This window comes from Euleptes europaea, chromosome 20 (genome assembly GCF_029931775.1).
Source record: "Euleptes europaea isolate rEulEur1 chromosome 20, rEulEur1.hap1, whole genome shotgun sequence".
NCBI classification, from domain to species: domain Eukaryota; kingdom Metazoa; phylum Chordata; class Lepidosauria; order Squamata; family Sphaerodactylidae; genus Euleptes; species Euleptes europaea.
Window position 1 is genome coordinate 12,047,340 of NC_079331.1, and position 12,943 is coordinate 12,060,282.

Sequence of the window (12,943 nt, forward strand, 5' to 3'; positions counted from 1 at the left end):
GCTGTGGAAAGGAATCCCAGAAGGGTACAGTTTGGGAACCCTCACATCCTTGATCTTGGTGGCTCTCCACAGATTCACCACCTCTGAGGTTCAGCCGTTAGATGGCATCAGAGAGCTATTTTCCGTTCTCGCATAAAGGTTTACATCCCAAGCATGGTAATGAATCCACAGGGGTAGCCTATCAGTGGCAGCAGAAATAAACAAAGAGTCTGGTGGCACCTTAAAGGCGAACAAAATTTTATTTCAAATTGCACCTGACAAAACGTAGCCTGTAGTCCACGAAAGATCAAAGCATGCTGGTCTTTAAGGTGTCACTAGGCCCGTTTTTCCAAACAGCAGCTGAGTCTCACAACAACCCTGTAAGATAGGCCAAGACGTGATATACCCAACTCTCTGCTACCAACAGACCAGCTTCTACAAGCATTCATTCCCTTTGATTGGAACGCTCACTATATTTAGGGATGCGATCCTGTGTGCCCCCTATCTTGGGAGTAAATTCAACTGAATTGTGGTGTTTGGGTTAAAAGGAATGCACGTTGCGCTGTATGTATTTGGGCGGTTCCTTCCCAGAGGATCTGTTGACAAAACAGTTCTACCAGTTAGACACCTGTTCATATTTTGAAGGCACAAAGGTGTGGGCGGGTGGGTGGCCGGCATTAAGTGGGAGCAGCAGCTAGCAGAGGGGGAGGGCGGACAGCTACGTTAGTCAAAGTTGGCTTCCAGATGAGGGGTGCAAAAATGTACCCACACCATGGGGCGACAGCAAAAGCAAGCACCTAGGAAGGGCATCCCTCCCCTCCCATAGAGATCCATAGGAATGAGCAGAAGGTCATGTGGACATTGCCTTTACATCTGGGGACTTCCTGCGTTTGGGTCCTCGTGTGGAAGCAGATCAGTAGGGTTGCCAATTCTGGGTTGTGAAATTCCTGGAGATTTGGAGGTACAGCCAAGAGAAGGTGTGGTTGGGCTACAGGAGGGACCTCAATAGGGTATAAAACAATAGAGCAGGGGTGTTGAACATAAGGCCCCTGGCCTGGATGCGGCCCCTTGAGAACTCATATCCGGCCTGTGAGCCCCCCCCCTCGATCTGGGTTAGCAAGGCATGGCTTGGCCCGACCAAGTGACCTTTGTTATTTCCAGCCCTCGAAACAATTGAGTTCTATATCCTTGCAATAGAATTTGATGTCCAAAGCTGTCATTTTTTTTGCGAGGGGAACTAATCTCTGTAGTCTGGACATAAGAACATAAGAAAAGCCCTGCTGGGTCAGACCAAGGCCCATCAAGTCCAGCAGCCTGTTCACACAGGGGCCAACCAGGTGCCTTTAGGGAGCCCCCCAAATAAGACGACTGCAGCAGCACCATCCTGCCTGTGTTCCACAGCACCTAATCTAACAGGCCTGCTCCTCTGATCCTGGAGCTAGTAGGTATGCATCATGACTAGTATCCATTTTGACTAGTAGCCATGGATAGCCCTCTCCTCCATGAACATCTCCCCTCTCCTCTGAAAGCCTTCCAAGTTGGCAGCCATCACCACATCCTGAGGCAAAGAGTTCCACAATTTAACTTTGCGTTGTGTGAAGATCATTTGTAATTCTAGAAGATCTACAGGTCCCACCGGGAGGTTGGCAAACCTAAGCTTGTCTTGTCCAAGCTAAGAAAATCCCGTTGCTAATAAATTGCTATATTTTGATATCCACCAATGTGTGAATGTAGCCCTGGAAAACAAACAAACCCACAGTTGATCAGAAACGCCTGTATCCTATAAGCATAGGTGTAAAGGAACCGCGGGTTGACTGCATCATTCTCCCCGAGCGCTTGTTGGCAAAACACAGGTATGTTGTCATGTAACGTGCGGAACCCCCAGCTAGTTCATTCAAACTCCTCCTTCTCCAGCTGCCTGGATGGTTACCACAATGGCTGGCAGCAGCAGTGAATGCTTGGAAGAAGGCGTCCGGTGGAATGATGCTCCCCTTCCCCGCCCCCGGCCTGGAGTGGCATGCCATGCCATCTGCATAAGAACGTAAGAAAAAGCCCTGCTGGATCAGACCGAGGCCCATCAAGTCCAGCAGCCTGTTCTCACAGTGGCCAACCCGGTGCCTCTAGGAAGCCCACAAGCAAGACAACTGCAGCAGCACCATCCTGCCTGCGTTCCACAGCACCTAATATCATAGGCATGCTCATAAGAACGTAAGGAAAGCCCTGCTGGATCAGACCGAGGCCCATCAAGTCCAGCAGTCTGTTCACACTGTGGCCAACCAGGTGCCTCTAGGAAGCCCCCAAGCAAGACGGCTGCAGCAGCAGCATCCTGTCTGTGTTCCACAGCACCTCATATAATAGGCATGCTCCTCTGATCCTGGAGAGAATAGGGATGCATCATGACTAGTATCCATTTTGACTAGTGGCCGTGAATACCCCTTTCCCCCAGGAGCATGCCCACTCCCCTCTTCAAGCCTTCCAAGCTGGCAGCCATCACCACATCCTGGGGCAGGAAGTCCCCCCATTTAGGCACGCGCCGCGCGAAGAAATACTTCCTTTGGTCAGTTTTGACTCCCTCCCCCTCCCCCTCCAGCTTCAGCAGATGCCTGGCGCGGGCAAAGGCAGGCGACTCGCCGGCGCACCCGCGTCTCCCCGCCTCCCCCTTCCGACGTGCGCTCTCCCCGTCGCCAAGCGAGAGCGGGGCGGTCCCGGGCTTGCTCTCGCTTTGCATAGAGTCGCCTCTCGGCCAATGGCCGGGCGCGCCGGGGTCCCCCTCGTTTGCATAGAAGGAGCCCCCGGCCAATGGGGCGGCGGGCGGGGAGCATCTTCGGAATGCGAGCCTGCCTCCTCCTCCTCCTCCTCCTGGGCGCTGCAGGCGGCGGCTGCCGGCTGGGTTGGCAGCGCGCGGCCGAGCTCTCCTGCCTGGGCACCGGCAGGGAAACGCCTCTGGGTGCTGCGGGGGCCGGAGCAGCCCCGGGCGGCGGGAGCATGTCGGTGGCCGGCCTGAAGAAGCAGTTCCACAAGGCCAGCCAGGTGAGGAGGGTCTGGGGGCCGGGAGACGGTCCTAGGGACCTGCGCTCTCCTTTGCAACCTCCCTGGATTTTGGGTTTTTTTTCCCCCAGAACGGGAACCTGTAGGAACTGTCCGGACTTCCTTGCCAAGCGGCCGCGAGCCGTTGACGCACGGGAGGTTTCGCCTTGGGGTTGCCGCTCTCCAGATGCGCGTTTTTCCCCCCGTCCGGATTCTCGAAACTAAAAATAGAAGCTCCTTTGCAGAATTTTGAGAATTCAAATTTGGGGAGGGGGGGGGAAATGTGCATTTAAAGAGCGGCAGATCCAAGGCAAAAATCTCCCATTGCCTAAATGGCCTTGGGGCAGAAAGCTCACTGCAAGAGAGAAGTGCCTTCCCCTCCTGTGGCAGGAGTTGCCCCCTTTCCCTCCCCGCTCCCATCCCAGAGGGGTTCCCCTAATATGCTCAAAGGGTTAGATTTCGAAGGGTCATTTTGCAGAGACACATTTGCCCCCCCCCCATGGGCGCTCCCGCAGGGATCTGCAGCCGATCGTAGCTCCCCCCCACCCCAGCATATTTGTATAATATGTATGTTTGTATTTGTATATTTGTATAATATGCATTGTATAATATTTGTATAATATGCGTTTACAAACACTTGTCATTTTCATTCATTTTATGTGTATGTTTAACGTATCCAAACAGCAACAAAAATATTGTGTGCAGTAGCTGGGGGGTGGGGGGTCCACACAGATCTGTGTGATCCTGTTGCTTCTTTCCAAGGGATTGTGCTTTCTTCCCCATCTTGTTTACCTCTTTGTAAGTAATTCCTTTCCAGGTAGCGAAGATGTTCTTCTCTTCTGAATCTATGTTATCCTTCCCTTCTGTTTTCAGTTTAGCCCCTTCGGTCCTGAAGATTTCTCTTGCCTTTGCAAACGTGGTACATTTCTCACCTCACTGCGGTCGCAGGCTTCTGGTGCTAGGTGCTGCCTTCATTTATATATCTACATTACTTGCTGTGTGTCTTCAATGGGAATTAGGGACACGAGCTTTGGCTGGGTGCCTTGTTGTGTGGGCGACGACAGGGCGATAAACCTCTGGAGCTCCAGCTTGCTGCCTGTAGGATATTCTGTGTTATGTGAACTCTGTGGAGGATGTGTTAGGGGCTTGAGGAGTGGGTTGATAGCTTGTCAGAAGAAGACCTCTGGCAACATCCCTTGTTGGCCCACAGATTTCCTTAGCTTGAAGTGAGTCAACTTGATCCGTCCATTACCTTGACAGTAAAAAAACAATCAGATCAGTTCTTTGTTGTTGTGGTTTTGTCTTGTACTTCTGCTGAGAAATGGACACGCTTGGCTGTGCAGGTGGAGCAATATCGGGTTACTAAGTACACATGAACCCATGAAGCTGACTTATACTGAATCAGACCCTTAGTCCATCAAAGTCAGTATTGGCTACTCAGACAGGCAGCGGCTCTCCAGGGTCTCAGGCTGAAGTTTTTCACATCACCTACTTGCCTAGTCCCTTTAACTGGAGATGCCAGGGATTGAACCTGGGATCTTCTGCATGCCAAGCAGATGCTCTACCACTGAGCTTCCTAGTGTATTAAGTAACTCACTTGGTCACCTATGACGAGTAAGCACATGTTCCAGGTGACCAGACAAGAAAAGGTTGGTGGGTCAATGGAGAATTGTTGTTGTTTTTTCATTTTGCTTTTCCTTTCACCTCCCTCACAGGGTGTCTGTTGGGAGGGGAGGGGAAGGTGATTGTAAGCTAGTTTGATTCTTCCTTAAGTGATAGAGAAAGTTGGCATATAAAAACCAACTCTTCTTCTTTCGGCCTGAACATGTGCCACAGAGTGACTTCTTTTATGAGAAATTGGGTGGCTGGAAAATTGTTCTTTCGGTCTGTCGTTTCAGTGAACCTGTTAACTAGGCCATTCAGATTCATTTAAGAGACACTCTGCGCCTTTACCCATCATACAATAGATGGCTAATAAATTTTCCTCCTTGCTTTTAATTAGTATTTATAGGAGAACCGGGCATCTCTCACTAGTGATCTTTAGCACCGGTTGTAATATGATTTTCTGCCTCTAGATTACTTGACAAAGGAATAATGTGATCTTGTGTACGTAAGGGCAATGTAAGTCGATTGTTCCAAACCCTAAAGCGTAATAACAGTTGCTGCTTATTGTTCTTTGTCTAGGATACTGCAAGACTCCAGTAAAACCTGGAGCCAGTTCAGTTGTCTTGTTGGCCTCTCCAGATTGTAAGAGGAATGGAGGCCCATTTGCAAATCACTTGATTTCTTATCTCTGTTACACTCTGCAGCAGGGGTCCCCAACCTTTTTGAGCCTGCGGGCACATTTGGAATTCTGACATGGCACGGTGGGCGCAGTCGCGAAATGGCTGCCGCAAAATGGCTGGCTTCGTGTGTAGGAGCAGGGAAACCAATCCATTTCACCAGATTAGCCTCCGCCGCTCCTGTGGAGGAGTGGGGAATCAAACCCGGTTCTCCAGATCAGACTCCACTGCTCCAAACCACTGCTATTAACCACTACACAATGCTGTTAACCACTACACCTACTTCCTAGAAACACCTGGACAGTGCCAGATGTCGGCAGGCACCATGGCACCCGCAGGCACCACGTTGGGGATCCCTGCCCTGCAGAATTGTATGGCTTTCACTGGAACTGAACTGAGCAGTTTGGAAAACATTGTGTTCTATGGGATAGTGATAGCCCATTCACACGTGCCAGCCCTCTTTTTGTGCTTCAGCCATCAGGTGTGGAACATGCCTGTGTGAACCAGTCCAGAAGTTGAATGAGCGCGCCAAGGTAATCTCTTTCAGTTTACTGCATCAAAGCAGAAAACTTAAAACAAAATAAACAAAAACCTTGACAGACGAGGATTCTCCGGTTCTTTGGTTTTCATTTGCAGTATCGTACAGGTTGTGAAAAATGATTCCGGCCTGTGACCATCGAAACTGAGCTCAGGTGGTACGAAAAACAGGCTAAAACATTCTTCTTCTTTGCTGTCATGTCTTAACAAAGTCTGTTTTGTGACCACGAGTAAATCCTGCAATATCATTGCCCAGGTACCTTTTCAGGGGGAAGTAAGGCCTGCCCTCAGCAAACAGTTTAGTTGTTCAGACTTGCCGGGCTCTTCTTCAGAAAAGATATCGCTAATTCCACCGTCAGATTATGCAGTTTTATAATGCAGATTAGATGAGGCAGCTGCTTGTGCCTCTTTCTCATAGGGAGAACAAAAGATCTGTTGTCCCCAAAGTTAGAGGTAACACAACACAAGCGGCGCACAGTATTAACACGTACAATAAAGCTGTTAATGTATGTACTGCGGGTTGCAGCTTATTGCTGTGGGCGCTGATCCACCGGCAGCTAAGCCAATTATCTGCAGGGCTGGAATCCAAGTTGGAAGGGGTATTGGGGCAGATCTTCAGGAGCTTTCCATCTGGAGATGGCCAGTTATGGCTGGACGTTGACCTGAGAAAGTTGATCTGACAGGGTAGCTGGAACAAGGATAGAGGCCAAAGGGCTGGAAGGAAGTCAGGCAAGAAGAGGGTTAGGAAGGCTGACAGAGACCCCAGTTCAAGACTCATATGAGTATACGGGGAAGAGCAGTGGCTCAGTGGTAGAGCATCTGGTTGGCATGCGGGAGGTCCCAGGTTCAATCCCTGGCTTCTCCAGTTAAAGGGACTAGGCAAGGAAGTGATGTGAAAAATCTCTACCTGAGACCCTGGAGAGCCACTGCCAGTCCCAGTAGACAATACTGACTTTGATGGACCAAGGGTCTGATTCAGTATAAGGCAGCTTCATGTGTTCACCTGCTTGGCATGCGGGAGGTCCCAGGTTCAATCTCCAGCATCTCCAATTAAAAAACACGATCCAGTAGTATTGATGTGAAATATTTCTGGCTGGGACTTTGGATAGCTGCCACTGATCAGAGTAGACAATACGGACCTTGATGGACCAATGGTCTGATTTGGTATAAGGCAGCTTCATGTGAGCAGGACCATATGCAGGCTGTTGCCTAGGCAAAGACCTTGGCTTGACCCTGAAGCATTTATCCAGGCGGATAGGTCTGGAGGATTGGACAGGATGGAGCCCTGCTGGGACCTGGGAGAGGAATGCCTTCCCTTCTTCTAGTTGGTATTCTCTCGTGGCCCCTCCCAATGAATGTGACCATGCAGATTGGGATGCTTACAATTTGAGTCCTGGCTAACAACAGCTGGAGAAATGAAAACAATACAAGTTGTATCTTCCCTCATAGTAAAATATAGGAAAATGCAACCTTGGGAAGAATTTTTTCTAGACAGCCACTCGGAGGAGGAAAGTTTTGCTGGTATATCCATTTTGACAGCTTCTTCTCCTCCTTCCGCCTCTCTTCCTTGCTTGTGCGTTGGCCACTTGGCGATTAAGTGGGGCCAGATGTGGTCAAGGGCTATAACTAGGGTTGCCAGCCTCCAGATACTAGCTGGGGATCTCCTGCTATTACAACGGATCTCCAGCCGATAGAGATCAGTTCCCCTGGAGAAAATGGCCACTTTGGCAATTGGACTCTACGGCATTGGAGTCCCTCCCCTCCCGAAACCCCACCCTCCTCAGGCTCCACCTCAAAAACCTCCCTTTAGTTTTTGTTTTTTAGGGGCCTTGTATCTGCCCAAGGTTAGCTTTGACAGCGGGTGCTAGGCAGAAAAACAAGGCAGGAGGGAGGAACAAGAAGGATTAACGCTTTTCTCTTGGGCAAGGGCCAAGTTGGCCCTTTCCCAGGGACGAGTGAGAAAATTCCAAAGGGAGCAGGCCTCATGGGAGATTAAGAAACAGGCAGCTCTGCAGCCGTGCAGAATCCCAAGGGAAGAATGTGAAATAGGAGGCATTTTGACTGTAAGGAAACGAACGCCCAGGATTGAAAAATTCGCTAACTAAGCATCTGTTCTTCCAGAAGAGTACAAAAACAGCACATGCGGCTTTAGCTACCGTCTCACAGCCTCTTGCAGTACTGCTTATGGGGCAGCCCCAAACGCCTGCACTTGACTCTCAGGGTTTGGGATGCTGGTAGGGTTGCCAACCTCCAGGTACTCTGGGGGAAAAAAGGGACCTATGCTGGAAGCCAAGTAATTGTAATTCTAAACAAGAGCATGAGGCTCATTCAAGATATCACATGAAATTTACTGCGAACATATAAACTATACAATAAACAAAAGTTATACACATTGTTGCAACCATATAAAGTCCTATGAGCAACTAATAAGAGAAAATGCAAAAAAAAAAAACAATCGGGGTAATATCACCCAAGTCCAAAATTGAATAGTCCGTTTGAAGAAAGGTGGTATCGTCCTACTGCGGCGAATCCAAATGAAAACAAGGTTGCTTCACCCCACAGTCGTGGATATAAAGTTCAAGTTCAACAAGAAATGGATCGACTCTATCAAGGAAGCCACAGCCCTCAGTTTGCAAGATCTGAACAAGGCTGTCAAAGATAGGACATTTGGGTGGACTTTGATTCACTGGTCGCCATGAGTTGGAAGCGACGACGGCACTTAACACACACACACACATACAATGTAGTACAAGAGGATGTTGGGCTTACTGTATGCAACTATGCTCGGAAATTTCTATGGAATTAAACTAGGATGCTGGAGGCACTGGGCTTGAATTTAATCTATCCTCATTTGGTAGTTGTGTGTGGGGGGGAAGTCTTTGTGTGGTCTCGAATCACACATGCGTGGTGAAACCTAATAACATCCCACTCATCATCAGAAATTCTGATACATCAGGAAGGGTGTCTTGGGGCAGCATCGCTTCTGCCAGTTCTGGTATGCTTTGTGCCCCGCGGGCAGACTCGCTCTTCCACTAATCATTAATATAGGCCGGTTCCCCATTAAAAATGCTGCATGAAGTTTTCCCCCTTTTGATCAATACTGCATCATTAGGCCATTCTGGCACAGCAACTGTACTGGCTGTTTCATGTCCTAAGCTGGTTTTCAGGGTGTGTTTTTTTTAAAGTTTAGTTTGTTATTAGGAGCTTCATGAGAAGAAGAGTTGGCTTTTATATGCCGACTTTCTCTACCACTTGGCAGACTCAAACTGGCTTACAATCACCTTCCCTTCCCCTCCCCACAACAGACGCCCTGTGAGGTAGGTGAGGCTGAGAGAGCGTGACTGGCCCAAGATCACCCAGCTGGCTTCGTGTGCAGGAGTGGGGAAACAAATCCAGTCCGCCAGATTAGCCTCCGCTGCTCATGAGGAGGAGTGGGGAACCAAACCCGGTTCTCCAGATCAGAGTCCACCGCTCCAAACCACCGCTCTTAACCACTACACCACGCTGGTTATTCTAATAACAGAAAGGCAGGATAGAAATTCTATAAAATAAATAATAAAAGGAAAAAGGAGGAGAAGCAGGTCTCAAAGTTGCCAGGAATATCCTCTGATCCTCATAGGTGTCCCCCACCGCACCCCAAGGTGTAATAAGTGACTGTGCCCTGACCTGGATGGCCTAGGCTAGCCTGATCTCGTCAGATCTCAGAAGCTAAGCAGGGTCAGCTAGGGTTGCCAACCTCCAGGTATTAGCTGGAGATCTGTTATTACAACTGATCTCCAGCCGATAGAGATCAGTTCACCTGGAGAAAATGGCTGCTTTGGCAATTGGAATCTAAGGCGTTGAAGTTCCTCCCCAAACCCTGCCCTACTCAGGCTCCGCTCCAAAAATCTCCAGGTATTTCCCAACCCGAAGCTGGCAACCCTAGGGTCAGCCCTGGTTAGTACTTGGAATCGGAGACCACCAAGGAACACTGGGGTCGCTATGCAGAGGAAGGCAATGGCAAACCACGTCTGTCATTGGGTTGGCCTTGAAAACCCTACTGGGTTGCCATGTCGGCTGCGACTTGACGGCGCTTGCACACACACAATAAGTTACTGTAGGCAGGAGGAGCTCAGAATAATTAACTTAAAGGAGCTTCCTTAAAGATCTTTGAATCCTGGAGTCAGGGAGGGATTTAGGTTTGATGAGGCCCTAATCTATTGAAGGTAATGGGGCCCTTTATATGTCCAGCTGTCCTTTGTCAAATTGTCTCTGTTTTTTTGTGTTGAATATATGCTATATGGTAATTTATAGACCTAATAGGTATCTAAAGCCATTTGCACATAAGAAAATATGTATTTTATCAAAGTAATTGTTGAACTGATATTTTAGGGAGCAGGCTAGCAGGCGGGCCCATTACTTACATCATAGGAGCCTACACAACACAAAACACTGTTGCTGTATGTAGATTTTATTTTATTTGTTTTTTATCTTATATTTTGGAAATGTACATCCAGGGTTTTTTTCCTTTAAAATTTTTTGGGGCCCCCAAGAGAGTGGGGCCCTAAGCTATAGCATGTTTAGCTTATACGTAAATCCGGCACTGCCTGGAGACCGTTTGGAGAAGCCCACAAATCCTGTGTTCTGGTGTGTGAGTCGGGTTGCCAAGTCCCTCTTCGCCACCGGCAGGAGGTTTTTAGGGTGGAGCCAGAGGAGGGTGGAATTTGGGGAGGGGAGGGACTTCAATGCCATAGAGTCCAGTTGCCAAAGTGGCCATTTTCTCCAGGTGAATGATTTCTGTTGGCTGGAGATCAGTTGAAATAGCAGGAGAACTCCAGCTACTACCTGGAGGTTAGTAATAATACAACAGCACAATGCTCTTAATTAATAAAGGAACCTCTAATATTAAACAAATCCAATATAACACCAACAATCAAGCAGTAGTGTTAACAGCCCACTATATATTATATCAATTGCAAAAGAAATAATTGCTATCCTTGGCTAAATACAATTATAATAATACAAAATAATGCCAGTAGTTTCCAGATCCTCAACCTCAAGGATCCAAACATTCAAAGTCCCAATGTGAAAGTCCAAATAAAGTATACTTTATAACACAAATTGAACACCAATGGATGTCATGGACTGGAATCCCTCTTCATTGGGGATAGCTCGCTGGATCCAGAAGATCTGCCTGGAGGTTGGCAACCCTATGTGAGAGGAAATGTGCTTCTATTCTGCATCCCCTTCCAAAGCCATCAAGAAATGCATCTGGATAAACTGCTTTTAGGTGTGGCCATGCCTAGCTGAGTTGGGGTGAGTTCCTGCAAAGCTTGTTAAATAAAAATAATAAGAGTTGTAAAAATGTTCGAGGGTGCAGGGCTGGGTTACTGAAGTGCCATCTTTAGCAATCTCTCAAAATAAGTGTGGGTTGAGAGAGGGCCTTTTACAGTTCTGTTTAATTACTACTCCCTGGGATAATAGCAGCTCTTTGAAATGCAAAGGTTAACGTCTTTATTTTTTTTTTAGTGTTTCTTTTATTGTGGTTACACCCCTCCTCTCCACCCCCCCCAAAGGTCTCTGTTAAATAAGGATTGTGTATAATGATGTTTGCAGCCCCCTGCGGGGAAGGCCCACTCGCTCCTGAGGCCCATTTTCTGGCAAATCCATTTCTGACCCCCCTGCTGGTTCACAAGCTAGCAGAGGGTTGAAGCTGTGTAAACATTTGCCATCTGTGAGCTTTAGCAAGCAGCTGTTGGGGCTGGTTGTAGGTGGATCTCCAAAAGATTCGTCGGTGTCAAAAATGTCCGTTGGCTCCAAAAATCAGCCTGAGAGAGAGCTTTCCCTTGAAGTGCTGTATTAACTTCATTTATGGGAAAAGCATATACTCTCTCATATATATATGCACATTCACAAGTTAATATAGGATGCCATGCTCAGATATAAGAGCCTAAGCATCAGACACATATATTCTACACACATATGTATATTCAGATAGCATAAGACACACACACATATATATATTATCATATACAAGTCTAGAATCACGTTGCATTATGGGTAACCTATATTCTTTGGTCAAGTAACATTTAATGCTGAAAAGCCTGGGTCAGGATGACCTGTTGGCAGTCAGCTGAATGTGAGATCATTCTCGCTTGGTACGATCAAGCTTCTTAATTGGGCTGAAGTTTTGATTTAAGAGCAAGAGATGTCATGATGGAATGTTAACTTTCTTTTCTTCATCATTAGCTATAGTCAACGCCTTCAGAAGATTCCTATAGGATATGTAAATGCTTGTTTATACGTTCTATGTAATCAGTGGCTAAAGTCTTCTACGTAATTATCATTAGTGCTGTCTGTCAATGACCTATAAAACATGTTGTCTTCCTTTGTTCTGGGAAGAGCTCTGACTTTACACTCTCACTTTGAGAAAAGAGTTCTTCCACGTGCTATATCTGCTCTCTTATTGATCAATAAAAGACCTTCTTAATTGTTAACCTCTGTCTTGAATTACTTGATTGACTCCTAAAAGTAATTAGGACATTACACCCTTCACTTTTCTGTGGAGCTGCTCGATCAACCTTTTGAATACTCAGTCAAACGCTGACTGCCCGCATAGCTAGCTATGAGCCTCCTGTATGAAAAATATGGGGTATATGAAGTAACTGCTCCATGGAGTATGCTCTGTAGGGTTGTCAGGTCCCTCTTCGCCACCAGAGGGAGGTTTTTGGGGTGGAGCCTGAGGAGGGCAGGGTTTGGGGAGGGGAGGGACTTCATTGCCATAGAGTCCAATGGCCAAAGAGGCCATTTTCTCCAGGTGATCTCTATCAGCTGGAGATCAGTTGTAATAGTGGGCGATCTCCGGTGGCGAAGAGGTACCGGGCAACCCTAAGGAGCCAGCAAAGATGTATCACCCCTCCACACACACCAAAATCAGCAGCTCATGATCCTCAAATTAGGGGGTCGCTGTTTCAGCATAGGCAGTATGGGGACGTTGTATTGACTGTTTCCCCACATGGTGTAGTGGTTAAGAGCTGCGGACTCTCATCTGGTGAACCAGGTTGGTTTCCCCACTCTTCCACATGAAGCCAGCTGGGTGATCTTGGGCTAGGGAAGGTGATTGTAAGCTGCTTTGTGAT

At 47.8% G+C, this 12,943-nt stretch overlaps 1 protein-coding gene across 1 annotated transcript in view; it reads left to right on the forward strand.

Annotated features, from left to right (window-relative positions):
• The first annotated feature begins 2,939 nt into the window (after positions 1 to 2,939).
• The window catches only part of SH3GL3 (SH3 domain containing GRB2 like 3, endophilin A3), a 29,374-nt gene continuing 19,370 nt past the window's right edge, over positions 2,940 to 12,943 (forward strand). Inside the window, exon 1 of the mRNA XM_056865798.1 lies at positions 2,940 to 3,009. Within this exon, the coding sequence (XP_056721776.1) occupies positions 2,965 to 3,009 (45 nt within the window). The 5' untranslated portion in view covers positions 2,940 to 2,964. The remainder of the gene's footprint in view (positions 3,010 to 12,943) is intronic.